At 43.0% G+C, this 12,701-nt stretch overlaps 1 protein-coding gene across 1 annotated transcript in view; it reads right to left on the bottom strand.

Moving 5' to 3' along the window:
* Window positions 1-1,019: 1,019 nt before the first annotated feature.
* Window positions 1,020-12,701, bottom strand: part of OTUD4 (OTU deubiquitinase 4) — a 29,714-nt gene continuing 18,032 nt past the window's right edge. The window contains exons 15-21 of the mRNA XM_033159739.1: window positions 10,352-10,505; window positions 9,988-10,043; window positions 9,809-9,880; window positions 8,340-8,481; window positions 6,945-7,214; window positions 5,288-5,328; window positions 1,020-3,473 (exon numbers count right to left, since the gene is read on the bottom strand). Of these exons, the coding sequence (XP_033015630.1) occupies window positions 2,313-3,473; window positions 5,288-5,328; window positions 6,945-7,214; window positions 8,340-8,481; window positions 9,809-9,880; window positions 9,988-10,043; window positions 10,352-10,505 (1,896 nt within the window). The 3' untranslated portion in view covers window positions 1,020-2,312. The remainder of the gene's footprint in view (window positions 3,474-5,287; window positions 5,329-6,944; window positions 7,215-8,339; window positions 8,482-9,808; window positions 9,881-9,987; window positions 10,044-10,351; window positions 10,506-12,701) is intronic.

Below are 12,701 nucleotides of genomic sequence, written 5' to 3'. Positions count from 1 at the left end.
TAAATGTCATCTAAATCTACAATTGTTTGAATGTCAGTGATCAGATTTTAAAGTCCTAAACATGCATAGTCCTTGACAAGGAAGATCACTCATGAGTTGTTAGTCTAGTTTCTCCCTTGAGGTTCTGTGACTAATGCATTAAATGAATTCCGGTATATATGTCATTGTAATGAGAAAAGACCATCCTGAACATTAGTTTGCCTAGTCCCATTTGATCCCTCTACCTTTGGATTACGGAGCTGGTGCACATGTACTTGCTTTCATGTTTAAAAGTTCTTTGCATTTTCTCCTTTCATAGGGTCTATGTATTAAATCTGGAAAAGTTCACAGCAGAGAGCCCTATAGGGTTCTGCAAGGCCCCTGTAATTGTGTCTTAACGCATGTTGTATTAACACAGCTAGTGCACCAATAGGGGTGAAGTCAAACTATTGGAGTGTTACAGCAGTTGCTGTGGCTAGAGACCAATACAGGAGAGAAATGTTTTATTGAAGCTGGGGGCAGTTGAAGGCATCCATTTTCACTGTTACATGTGCACCATTACGTTTTTTCTCTCCGTGCTCCTCCCAGCAGTCATGTCTCCAACACTGAGGTTATCTGCAAGGGATTCCCACATAGCAGGGTTAATGTTGTCAGCCTTCATGTCACATTTGCAGGTTATAATAGTTTGTCTGGCAACAGGCCTGCTGCCAGCTACCCAAAGAGCATATCCTTGGGAATCCTGCCATCTTCCATTCTCTGCCCATGACCAAGCCAATGTAAACATCACTGAGACAGAAGCGCAAACATGTTGGGAATATGGGCTTGGCAGAGTACATCTTTGTTTGGGGGGAGGGTGGGAGAAAATATGCTCTGCCAAGCCCAACTATTCCTGGGTGTTTTTTTTAAAACTAGATATTAAGCTTTAGTTGCAAAGTTGTTGTAAGCTAAACTTTACCCAGCTTCCTAGTCTACACTTGAGTTTCAGTTACATCTAGTTATCAAGTAGATTTTTTAAAAACCACTCACACCATTTAAAAAAATTCAGAAAAAACAAAACTTTTTTAATTATAGCATGCATCAGAAGGGTGTTCACAAACAGTATCATTCAAGTCTCCTGATGGAAGTTATACAATCTCTTGGACACAAAATAGTAGTAGCCATCACCTTCTCCACTGATATACACACACAAATATACACAGTTCAACTTTACAGAGAGAAAAAAAATGGAGCACATATTTCAGTGCTTTGTAAGGCAAAAGAAAGCAACCAGATTGATAGTGTAATGTAAATTAGAAATCTCCCACTCAAAGATGGGAAACCAGGCTTTATATATATTTATATATATAGGCAGGAAGGAGGCTTTAAAAAAAGGCAAGAACAAACAATACAAACATTTCCACAGTGTAATGGGGCAGAGGAGGCTTAACAGCAACTCACTGCCTAAGCCTTGCTTAAACAGAAAAGGGAAGCTTACATCTAGCCCATGCATTTCTCACATAGCAAGTGTTTTAAGGATTTGTCAGTGCAAAAGTATCTTAAAAGTTCTGTTGTAACAGTTGCAAAACTATTTTGGAAATGCACAGCATCTACTTTTGTTGAGGGTACATAGTTGGCATAGGCACCATTACAATCATACCAGTGTTAAGACTGCCTGGAAGAATTCACCAAAACTTCCTACCAGTTTATACACGAGTATTCTCGATTGCTTTTTACAAGTTCAAGAAATGCTTTATAAAATTAAAAAAATATATACCCCTATGAGTCAGACACTATCAACCACCTAGGACACACGAGGATAGTCGACTACCATATGTGGCATCTTAATTGAAGCAAAATGCAACCTCACATGTTCAAGTTTCACAGATTTTTGAGATGAAAGGCCTTTGGATTGGAAGCACATCAAAGTCAACTGTCCAGAAAGCTACAAGTGTTAAGACCCAAGATGCAGTATGCGAGGACATACATTCTATTTGGTTCAACATTCTTCACTGTCATCTGTCAAAATACTCAACTGCAGTAGGTTTCCATTGTAGCCACTTTTTTCTATTATAAATTCCAAAGAAAAGGTCCAAACACCAAACCTACCTTTCAATATTTTAAACACAATAGTTTATATAGTTTTTGGAATTTAAATAAACCAACTAGCATTTATTTATTTATATTTTTAATTTCCAAAAGTTATTTAACGCTCATGAGGTTATTCCCCTTGGGCCTCACGTCACTCTTCAAAAATACAAAAGGGAATTCCTCTCTTTAAAGAAAACAAAAAGGGGAAACCTTGGGGCACATTCCAATATGCATGTGCATGTTGAAACCTTCCAGAAGAAGTACTCTTAAGGCAGCTGCTGCCCACGATAACAATCTCCCATGTTTGCTCTTCTTCTGTCATTCCGATATGGCCTTCCTCTATAATTGCGGTGATACTGAAAGCCATCATCTCTGCTTCTGCTGTGTGGTCCCCTCCAGGTTTCTTCATTTCTCGAGTAATGGTATCCTCCCCGTCCAGGAGGGTAGCCCCATTCACCTCTAGGCCTTCTGCCACCTCCATAAGTTTGGTTATAAAACTGTTTTGACCGGCCACTCCTCAGCATATCACACACTTCATGCTCATCTTCAGAACTCTCTTCCCTTGGCCTTTGTACCCGACAATCCTCCAGGCCTGCACTGGCTTGGTCATTCTTCTCTTTATGGCTAAAAGCAGTGTTTTTCAATTCTCTTTTTGGCGTTGACACCACTTGTCTTCTGCTGTCCTGCATCTCTGTGGATGGGTTTTGGAGTAGAGGCTCTGCTTGTGTAGCAGATGGTGCAGCAGGACAAGCCTGCTTCTCCCTAGGCACTCTGGTTGAGGTTTTATTTAGAACGTTACAGTCACTCTTTGCAGTGGCTGCAGAGAGAGGTAAGCCTTGGGTGCTGTTTTCACTCCTTGCCTTCTGAAACGACTCCGCATATCCCGTCACTGCAGCAAGGCCCTCATCAGCTCTCTTGTCCACAGGGGGCACAACCACTTGTCTCACCCCAGAATTGTCAACATAGCCCTGAACAGGATACCCATACCAAAGTTGAGAGTACAGTGGTGCAACAGGAACAGGTCCTAGAAATTGATTCTGCCCAAACTGAGGTTGTGGGAACATGCTTTGGCCCCCGAAGGACTCCTCGTATTCAGCAGGAAGGCCTTGCCCTAGATTCTCAGACTCTACACAGACAAGTCCTTGGCTTTCAGGCACTTGAGCAGCAGGTATGAAGAGGGGCACAGATGGAGGCCGGGTGTCAGTCTGCGGACTTTGGCCATTCATTCCAACTTCATTCTGTCCAGGCAAGTGTCCGTCTATTCGGGCGGCTTCATTTCCATTCTGAGATAAAGAAACCTCTTGTATCCAAGGGTTGTGGGAATACACTGCCAGGGACACCTTCGGGTACATTCGGCAGGCTGTTAGGCAAGCCTGATGAAGAGGGTACAGATACGAGTGAGGGGCCCACATGGGGCAACTGTACGCCTGCAGAAACGCAAACAAGGGAAACTTGGATGAACCTTCATCACACGAAAAATCCTCGATCTAGTTTTTCAAGTTCTTGCCTAATGCAGTATGTTGGTTAACACCATCCAGTTACAGTTATAATGTGAATAGGTTATTTTCCCTAATGCATGACACCTCAATAGGATATCATTACATTAACTCACATTACTAAGTTAAAGGTGTCCCCTTATAAAGCAGCCCCCAAATATTGGCAAACCTTCCTAAACGGGGTTAAAGTTTTTCTTCTGGGTCTCCTAGAAGCACTCTTAATAGAACAGCAATAATTTTAACTACAGTGGTACCTCTGGTTAAGAACTTAATTTGTTCCGGAGGTCTGTTCTTAACCTGAAACTGTTCTTAACCTGAGGTACCACTTTAGCTAATGGGGCCTCGCACTGCCGCCACGCAATTTCTGTTCTCATCCTGAGTTCTTAACCTGAGGTACTACTTCCAGGTTAGCGAAGTCTGTAACCTGAAGCGTTTGTAACCCGAGGTACCACTGTATTTGATAAGGTGATAAGGGGTATTACAATCACCCCTCATACAGGGAGATTGTGGTGGCAAAGCTGAGCGGAATAATACTTGCTTCTTGGGACTACTTTACTATTTGCAACCAGCAGGTGGTGCAACAAGGTGCATTTGGATTTTATCCTATCTGGAGACACATTTTATGCAGCACATCTGTCCTGAAAGACTGCAGGTTGGTGAGATGTTAAAGCCTCTCTTTGCAAAAGTAGGAAGTTTTCCATCAACACAAGTTTTCATTTTCATCTGGACCAAGAAACTGTGGCCAGCTACTAGGAGAAGCTAGGATGAAAGCCAACTTCAAATTATGGCTTTCATCTCCTGCCTTGCTCCCAAGCTGTTAACCATAGTTCTCTAGGTTCGGACAATACAAAAAGTTCGAGTTGTTAAAAGCAAATTGTCATTTGTTTTGTTGCACTATGAAGAGAGGATTGATGATTCAAGGGGCTGGGATGCATGTACAGCCAAATGGTGTGTTCATATCTTGATTTATTAAGCTGAGATGTGATCGGCTCAAATAAGACCACACTCTCAACACAGGCATAACCTGCCCCTAACAGTAGGCATGCTAGATGCATTCAGGCACAGGCAAAGTCGGCCCTCTAGGTGTTTTGGGACTACAACTCCCATCATCCCTAGCTAACAGAACCAGTGGTCAGGGATGATGGGAATTGGTAGTCTCAAAACATCTGGAGGGCAGAGTTTGCCTATGCCTGCGTTAGTTCTAAACAGATAGTCTTTCCATTGTATTACATTTCAATGAGACTTTTCCATGTTAATATAAGCTTAACATGTCCAAATGCATTTGAGCATAGGCCAAATATAGTGAGCTATTCACCTTACTCCACTATCTGCTCCATGAGCAGGTGGAGGAACCACAAGGAAGCCAAGCCCCCAGTGCAGATGGGCTGTATGTGTAACCTGACACCTTCCGTAAGTGTATGTGGTTACAACCCTCTTGTCACCAACCTACTTTTGACTCGTTTTAACAGTAAAGCACTTAACATTTTTACTGTGAACTGCCTTGGGAGTCATTATGGCCAAAAGGCAGGCAATAAAGAAAGTAAAATACCCTTCAGAAAGATAATAGATGTAAGGACTGTTCTTGATGGTTTTTAGTTGTTTGGGAGGTGAGCTGTTCCAACTTCAAAACAACCAGAATTCTGAGGCATTCAATTTCTCTAAAACTGCTACTTCTTTTAAAAAAAATCTGGGTTCATGCATATTTTGGTTCTGCAATACTGAAGTGGAAAATATTGGTAACTTACCTTTACACCAAGGTTGAAGAAAAATCGGAGGATATTTTTATCTGAGAAAAGGAGAAAGCAAAATGAATTCAAAGGGTTCCCCCCCCCCAATTCCTGTGTGTGTGTATCACAGATATATCACTATTAGAACTGTGTCACCTCATCTAAAGCTTTTAATTTCTACTGATTCATAGCACAAACAACTAGGTTCTGAGAGAGAAGATAGCGACCACTTTGTTCCTCCTCTGCTCATGCTGCCGCTGCTGCTAACTCGTGGTTTCGCTTAGTATTGCATCTGAAACTGGTCTTAAGGTTTTTTTCAATTTCAGGTGTACCACCACCTGTAGCCAAGGTATGTTCTACAGCATTCCACCTGTTTGTCTATGGGAGATAAACTATGAACCAGACACTGGCTTAGTATCACATGCAAAAGAGATTACTGTCTTGTAATATGGCCTGGGAATCAACTCAAGGTTTAATGCCACACTTAAATAAAGGACCTGAATCTATGGCATACAGAAGACTTGCAGTACTGACTAGGTAGGATTACAAAACGGCGTTTCCGTACGCTGCTCTGGTTCGACAGAAGCGGTTTAGTCATGCAAGGCACATGACCCGGAAGCTGTACGCCGGCTCCCTTGGTCAATAAAGCAAGATGAGCGCCGCAACCCCTGAGTCCATGACTGGACCTAATGTTCAGGGGTCCCTTTACCTTTTACAAAACCTGACCAAATTAGGCAATGAGATGGAAGACAAGAAAGAAAACTGTTCCAGAGAGCAGTAACCTCTATGAGCTATTGACACATTTTTCATTCCGTTGATACTCTAGTGTACACCTATCCTTGCTAAGCAATATGGTGTTAAAACAACTACAGATTCCCCATAGACCTTTCAATCCTCATTGTTGCTTTGCTCCCACGCACAATTTCCTACAAGCCCGTTTGTTTCTAAAATGGCAAGCTTATCAACAGACCAGTCAAATTCCAATCCCAAGCACATTCAATTGGGAGTAAGCCTTGTTGGATACAGTGGGAGTAAACACAGCTAGAAAAAAGGAATGCATGTTATCTCTGTTAGCCAAACTCTTGAGAAGATCCACTGGGGGGGGGGTCTTCAACTATTGTTTACTCAGAGTAGACCTACTGAAATTAATGGCTGTGGTCTTTAATGGGTCTAATTGAGCAAAAACTCAGGTGAATACCACCCACTTAAATTTATGGCATGACTAACTTTGGTCCATTAATTTCAATGGTTTACTCCAGGGCTGGCCCATACATGAGGCAGGGTGAAGCAGCCGCCTCATGCAGCAGAAGCCTCTGGTGGCGCCCCCTTGAGCACACCACAAACCACAGCACCTCTGCCACTGGTGGAGAAGTGAGATTACGAGATTTTGCTGGAAATCAGCACTGCTTCCCTGGCGGCTGCAGTGCAGCAGCGGCAGGTGACACAGCACTTGCTTGATTCACCTCAAGTGGCAAAATGGGGCATGCTGCCCCTGACCTACTCTCAGTGGAACTTAATTGATGCAAGGCTAGAAAGTTTCCTATATAATTCTATTTATGGCTGCTTTAAAACAGCCGATGCTTGCTCCCCACATTTTTTATAAAGTTACACACACACACCCCTAACCTAGATTTAGCTACCCTTGAGCTATGGTGAGAAAGTTCCTTCCCCTTACCATTGGGAAGATCCTCCCCTGTGCTGCACAAGGAGTAAGGTGGTGTACCGACTCGCTCCCCCTTTTCGTTTAGAGGGAATCCAGGGTAAAGTGGGTCCTGGTAAAGGTTCATGGTTTGAGGCACAGGCATTAGAGGCTGGTTCACTGTTTGGAGCGATACTGGAATGCCAGTAACTGGACTGGAGGTCACATGGACTGGGGACAGAGCGGGATCTAGCCCAGTCACCGGCGTCGGCATCACTGAGGACACAGGTATTTGAGGTGGAAGACCTAAGACACAAAGGGTGGAAAAACAAAAAAAAGAACACAGAAAATTGTCTAGATCTAGGTAAGAGTAGCACCAAGAACAAATTAAAGAATCAATTTGTGGAGCGAGGTGTGGATTAATCAAGTGTAAAATACAGTAATTGTGGGATTACTGTAACCACCATACACCCCGAGATCCGATAGGCGAAGTATTTAATGCCGATAATAAATAAAAAAAATTCCTTCCAGTAGCACCTTAGAGACCAACCAAGTTTGTTCTTGGTATGAGCTTTCATGTGCATGCACACTTCTTCAGATACGAAAGCTCATACCAAGAACAAACTTACTGTATTTTTTGCTCCATAAGACGCACTTTTTTCCTCCTAAAAAGTAAGGGGAAATATCAGTGCGTCTTATGGAGCGAATGGTGGTCCCTGGAGCTGAATTGCCCAGGGGCCAAAAGAGGATCATGCTTTTTATTTTACAAAGAGAAAAGGGAGTGTTGAAAGGACCCCGCTCAGCAGCTGATCAGCAAGAGATCGGGAGAGATATAAGAGTTTCAGCCCCGCCCTCCATTGTTGAATGTGCTGCAGAGGGAGGTTGTTTGTTTCCCCAGCTACATGTGACTGGCTGATTAGATTATCTGTCTGGAAACTGTAGAAAAGGCTCCCTTTCCTTTAGCAGCTGCAGAAATGTGAGTTAAACCCCATAAAAATGGGGCTTTTCCTCTTTGCTTTTCCCCCTTTGCAAAAGGAGCTTTGCTTTTCCCCCTTTGCAAAAAAAAAAAAGCTGCAAAACTTTTAGCTGATCTTGAAGAAACCAGGGCTTTTCCCTTTGCCAAAAAAGCTGCAAAACCTTTAGCTGATCCTCAAAAAAAACCAGGGCTTTTTTTCTTGTTTCCTCCTCTAAAAATGAGGTGCGCCCTATGGTCTCTAAGGTGCTACGGAAAGGACTTTATTTATTATTTTGTTTTGACTATGGCAGACCTACACGGCTACCTACCTGTAATATTGATAATGTCTCTTAAAAAAAATATCTAGTCTGTATTAGCAGTTTCCATGACAGATTTTAAAGAACCATTTTATAGCAAGGTATGACATTAGAGGACCTTGTTCTTTTTGGATGAGCAAGCTATTTATTTCTCCGAACCTGTTGGTCCATAGGTTGTTGGCTCATTTGGCCAAGCTGGCACAACGGCTGGCACAGAAGGCACTGGAGGAGGCAAATGCATCTCGTGAAAGGCCAAAGATGGAGGAGGAGGAGTCACGCCTGGTATGTGTTCCTGGAAGCTCTGCAATGCAAAAGATGCCACACAGAAAACTTTGGTAATGTTTCCAAATCAAATGCTCAACCAAGAGAAAAAAATTAACTCAAGTGGCAAAACTCAACATACCCTCCTTCCCAGGAATGAGAAGGCATTATAATAACTTCAAAGTAAACTCCAAGGACATTTATTCAGAAGTCTCACCAAGTTAAACCAGTCTTACTCATAGCTGTCAACCTTTCCCTTTTTTGCAGGAAATTCCCTTATTAGAGCAGTGGGGAACAGCAGGGGGGGTCGACAGCTATGCTTACCTCCCTGCTAAGCGAGCACTCCCAAAGTACAAACTCATGCTGCCCATCTGACTGGGCTGCCCCAGCCACTCTGGGGGACTCCCAACAAAAAATAGTAAAAACACAACACAACATCACACCACACACTAAAAACTTCCCTGAACAGCTTTCTATGACAGCTTTCTTACACAACCAGTTGTGCATGAGGACTGAACCCTCTTCACCAAAGGCTGGAAAGATAGAACTAAGGCAAACAGGCAATAGAAGACCCTACCAAACCCTACCCAGATGCTTTCAAGAACAGGCACTACTAGGGCATGAAAGTCACTATCTTTCCCTGTTCATTCCTAGTACCGTGTTTCTCCTAAAATAAGACACCGTCTTATATTTTTTTCCCCCTCAACAAAAGACAGTATGGCTTATTTTCAGGGGATGTCTTATTTTAACCGTACGCTGCGTAGCCACGCCTCTCCAGGCTGTTTTAATGGGAGGTGCCGCGTCAATATGGCTTATTTTCGGAGAACGGCTTATATTTCGCAAATGCATAGAAATCCTGCTATGGCTTATTTTATGGCTATGTCTTATTTTAGGAGAAACACGGTATCTGGTGTTCAGAGGTATACTGCTTTTGGACCCAGAGGTTCCAATTAGCCACCATAGCACTCTGAGCTGACCAGGTCAGCTACACAGCATATGCAACTTCAGGTGGATTCAGTGAGCCGGTGAGCAGTTTTACTCACCGACAGGAATCAAGGGGCACTAGATGCAGTCTAAGATATCTATTATGTGGAGGGGCTTGGCATCCATTAATAAACCAGATCAGTGTCTGCTTTAATTAAGGCATTCCTCTCTGATTAATAGTGTGCACCCCAAACAAATCCTCATCCTGTTAAATCAGCTCTTCCCAGATGCTGTTTCTGGCGATTGTGCCCAAAGTTCCAACCAACCAGCATCCGGGAATACGAGGCATTCCGCTGTAATCTGAACCCGCAACAGGAAGGAAAGAGGAAACTCTAAGTTTGCCACCAAAAAGAGTGGTAGAATTTAAGCACAAAATCTCTTACTTGTTCCAAAAATGGGGATTGTGAATCCCCATGACCTGAGGGAGGCGATATTCGTGAAGCTTCTCCATGGTTCTGAAAGTCAAAATGGACATATCACAGTTGCTTTATTAGTTTTGGTTTTGTGAAAGGCTATGGTGTTTGGAGTACACGTCACAGCTCATCAAATTTTGAGTTATTACCTCAGATATTTTTGGCTCAAAATTCTGATCTATGAGGATCTGCCCAGGGTTAGATTCTGCAATGGGAAAATAAAAAGTACCGTTAACGAAGTCAAGATATTATGACGCAGACTAGGTTCCCCAGATGTTATTGGAGTACAACTCCTGACCAGTGGTCAAGCTAGCTGTGGATGATGGATACAGAAGGTTGCTACACTGTATTGTCATTTAAAAAACCTTTTCTCAAAACTCGGCAAGTGTTTAAAATAATCCCCACCCTGCCCCAAATGCCCTCATATTGCGTATCTTCCTTACTTCACAAAAGCTACAGAAGAGCATCGACTAAGGATGTGTCAGTTTTAAACCGATTTCCCATTTTTTATACCTTTTTCCTCTTTTGCTTCCGCATTTTTGCTTTTCCCCTTCTCTTCTTTCAAACTACTTCTTCTTCTTCCTCCTCCTCCACCATTAGATGCTCGGTGTTTTCTCCATCCAGTGTTATCAGTAGTTTGAGTAGCTACCTGAGACACTGATGGGTTCTGAAAGAATTGAGTTAAAAAACAAACAAACTAAGAACTAATGTGTACCACATTTTTTATCAACAGGGCCTGGTCATAACAGTCATAGCAGAGTCCTACCACCTGAAAAAGACCTTGATCACTGCTCTTCTACTAGTATAAGCTCTGTTTACTGAGTTCCTCATTGGTTTAAGTTGAGAATGCCCATTGTCCTAGCCCCAATACATTATTTGTGTGAAGCCTCAATACATTCAAAGGGGAGGGGGAGGCAAGTTCCTACAAAACAACAATGCCTAATCTGTGACCCTCCCAAAGTTGATGGACTTCGACTCCCAACCACCAGTCCCAAACAGCACGGCCAATGATCAGGGATGACAGCAGCTGTAGTTCCAACAACATATGGAAAGCCACGGAATGAAAACTAACTGTGCTGAGGACTACAGCCTTAAAATTAAAAATCTGATGCTTTAAAATGTAGGTTAAATTCCATTAAGAATGGGGTGGGAGGGAAGAGTAACAGTCTCAAAAGAGGGAAAGCCCCTTCGGTCACAGTTGCCTTTCTATCACCAGAAAATTCCAAAAACCACCACATCCTGGTCTTGTAAGCCAACTAAGTAATTTATACCATTATGAATGTATAACAGGTTCTCGGTAGCTGCACAACTAAGAGACAAATCAGAGAGGCCAAGATTCAAAAAGCCATTTTAGGTGCAGCCAGTGGAGTTGCTGGGTTTTTTTTTAAATAAATAAACAACAACAATACAGTGGTGCCCCGCTAGACAAAAATAATTCGTTCTGCAAAAATTTTCATCTAGCGGGTTTTTTCGTCTTGCGGAACGGCAATGACAGCCGCGCTCCGCAAAACGAAAAGAAAAAAAAAGACGAAAATTTTTCGTCTTGCGAGGCAGCCCCATAGACTTTTTCGTCTAGCGGGGCAGCCTTCCGCTAGACGAATGCGTTCGTCTAGCGAGTTTTTCGTCTAGCGAGGCATTCGTCTAGCGGGGCACCACTGTAAAACCTTCCCCCACCATTGTAGAGTAGTTGCTCTCATTGCATCACAAATGGCTTTTGACTGCCCCCAGCCTCAATTCTAAAAGTGGCACCGTGGGAGCACCATGTAAGAAATGGAAGTGTTTAAAATATACGTTCCACAATTTATTGGATTCTGTCCAGTATGAGGACAATATCTGGTAGCTTCCACAGAATACAAAGACAGTCCTGCTTTTCAGTTATATTTTCTTATATGGCACTCTTCTGTCCTTCTCAATTTGGGGGGGGGGGGGGATGAGGGAGAAGGAGAACAGTTTTGGCAGAATGGAATGCTAGCGAATATCTTGCTGGCTTATGATAATTACAAGGCCAAATACTGTCCTTAACTTTCAGTACTACTTATTACCCCACACTATTCCATGAATCAACCCCCAATCCTTGGCTAAACTCCTTAATTAAAGAAAGAAACATAAGCAGACAGGCCCCGTTCCAGATTTCCTAAGCAAACTGCCCTTGGTGATATGGTCTAGTGATATTATGAGCACCCACCAGTAGTTGACGGGCAGGTTACTACCGTGAGCGTCCAGCCAAAGTGGTGTGCATATACTCACCAGTGTGCGAGTGCAGCAGCTACAGTGTCAGGAGACCCAGGTTCCATCCCCCACTTGGCCATGAAGCTCACTGGGTGAGCTCAGTCCTGCCTCTCAGCCCACGCTACCTCACAGAGTTGTTGTGGAAATTACGTGAGGAGGGAGGGGCATGTTTTATCATGTTTTATGACTTGTGTGTGTCCAGTTTTGTAGCAGAAAAATTATATAGAATACAAATAAATCCATCCATGTTAAATGATGCTTCCTCGCCTCTGATATGTTTGTCTTGGGGGTGGCATCTTTAATACTTGGGCTCTAGTCCACCCATGTGTGCTAGGCAGGACCATAAATCTACTTGGCACCACTGTTGCCCAGAACCTCCCTTATTCTAGAAGCAAGACTTTCCACAGTGTTGGTTCTTGTGGTTGGATATTGGGGGGGGGGGTGGAATTATTGCACCATGTCTCTTCTGTTATGATACCACTGTATTTACACCATACTTAAAAACTGTCATAAAAAGATATACCAGGTTAACGCTGCAGCGGTGAGAAGATAAGCAGCATTGATTTTGCAACTCATTTTCATCATTCACTGAGCAAGAAAACAGTGCGCTCCAAGAAGCATTCTGTGTCCTGTA

This window comes from Lacerta agilis, chromosome 9, assembly GCF_009819535.1.
Source record: "Lacerta agilis isolate rLacAgi1 chromosome 9, rLacAgi1.pri, whole genome shotgun sequence".
Taxonomy (NCBI): domain Eukaryota; kingdom Metazoa; phylum Chordata; class Lepidosauria; order Squamata; family Lacertidae; genus Lacerta; species Lacerta agilis.
This window is presented reverse-complemented; position numbering and strand designations above follow the sequence as displayed.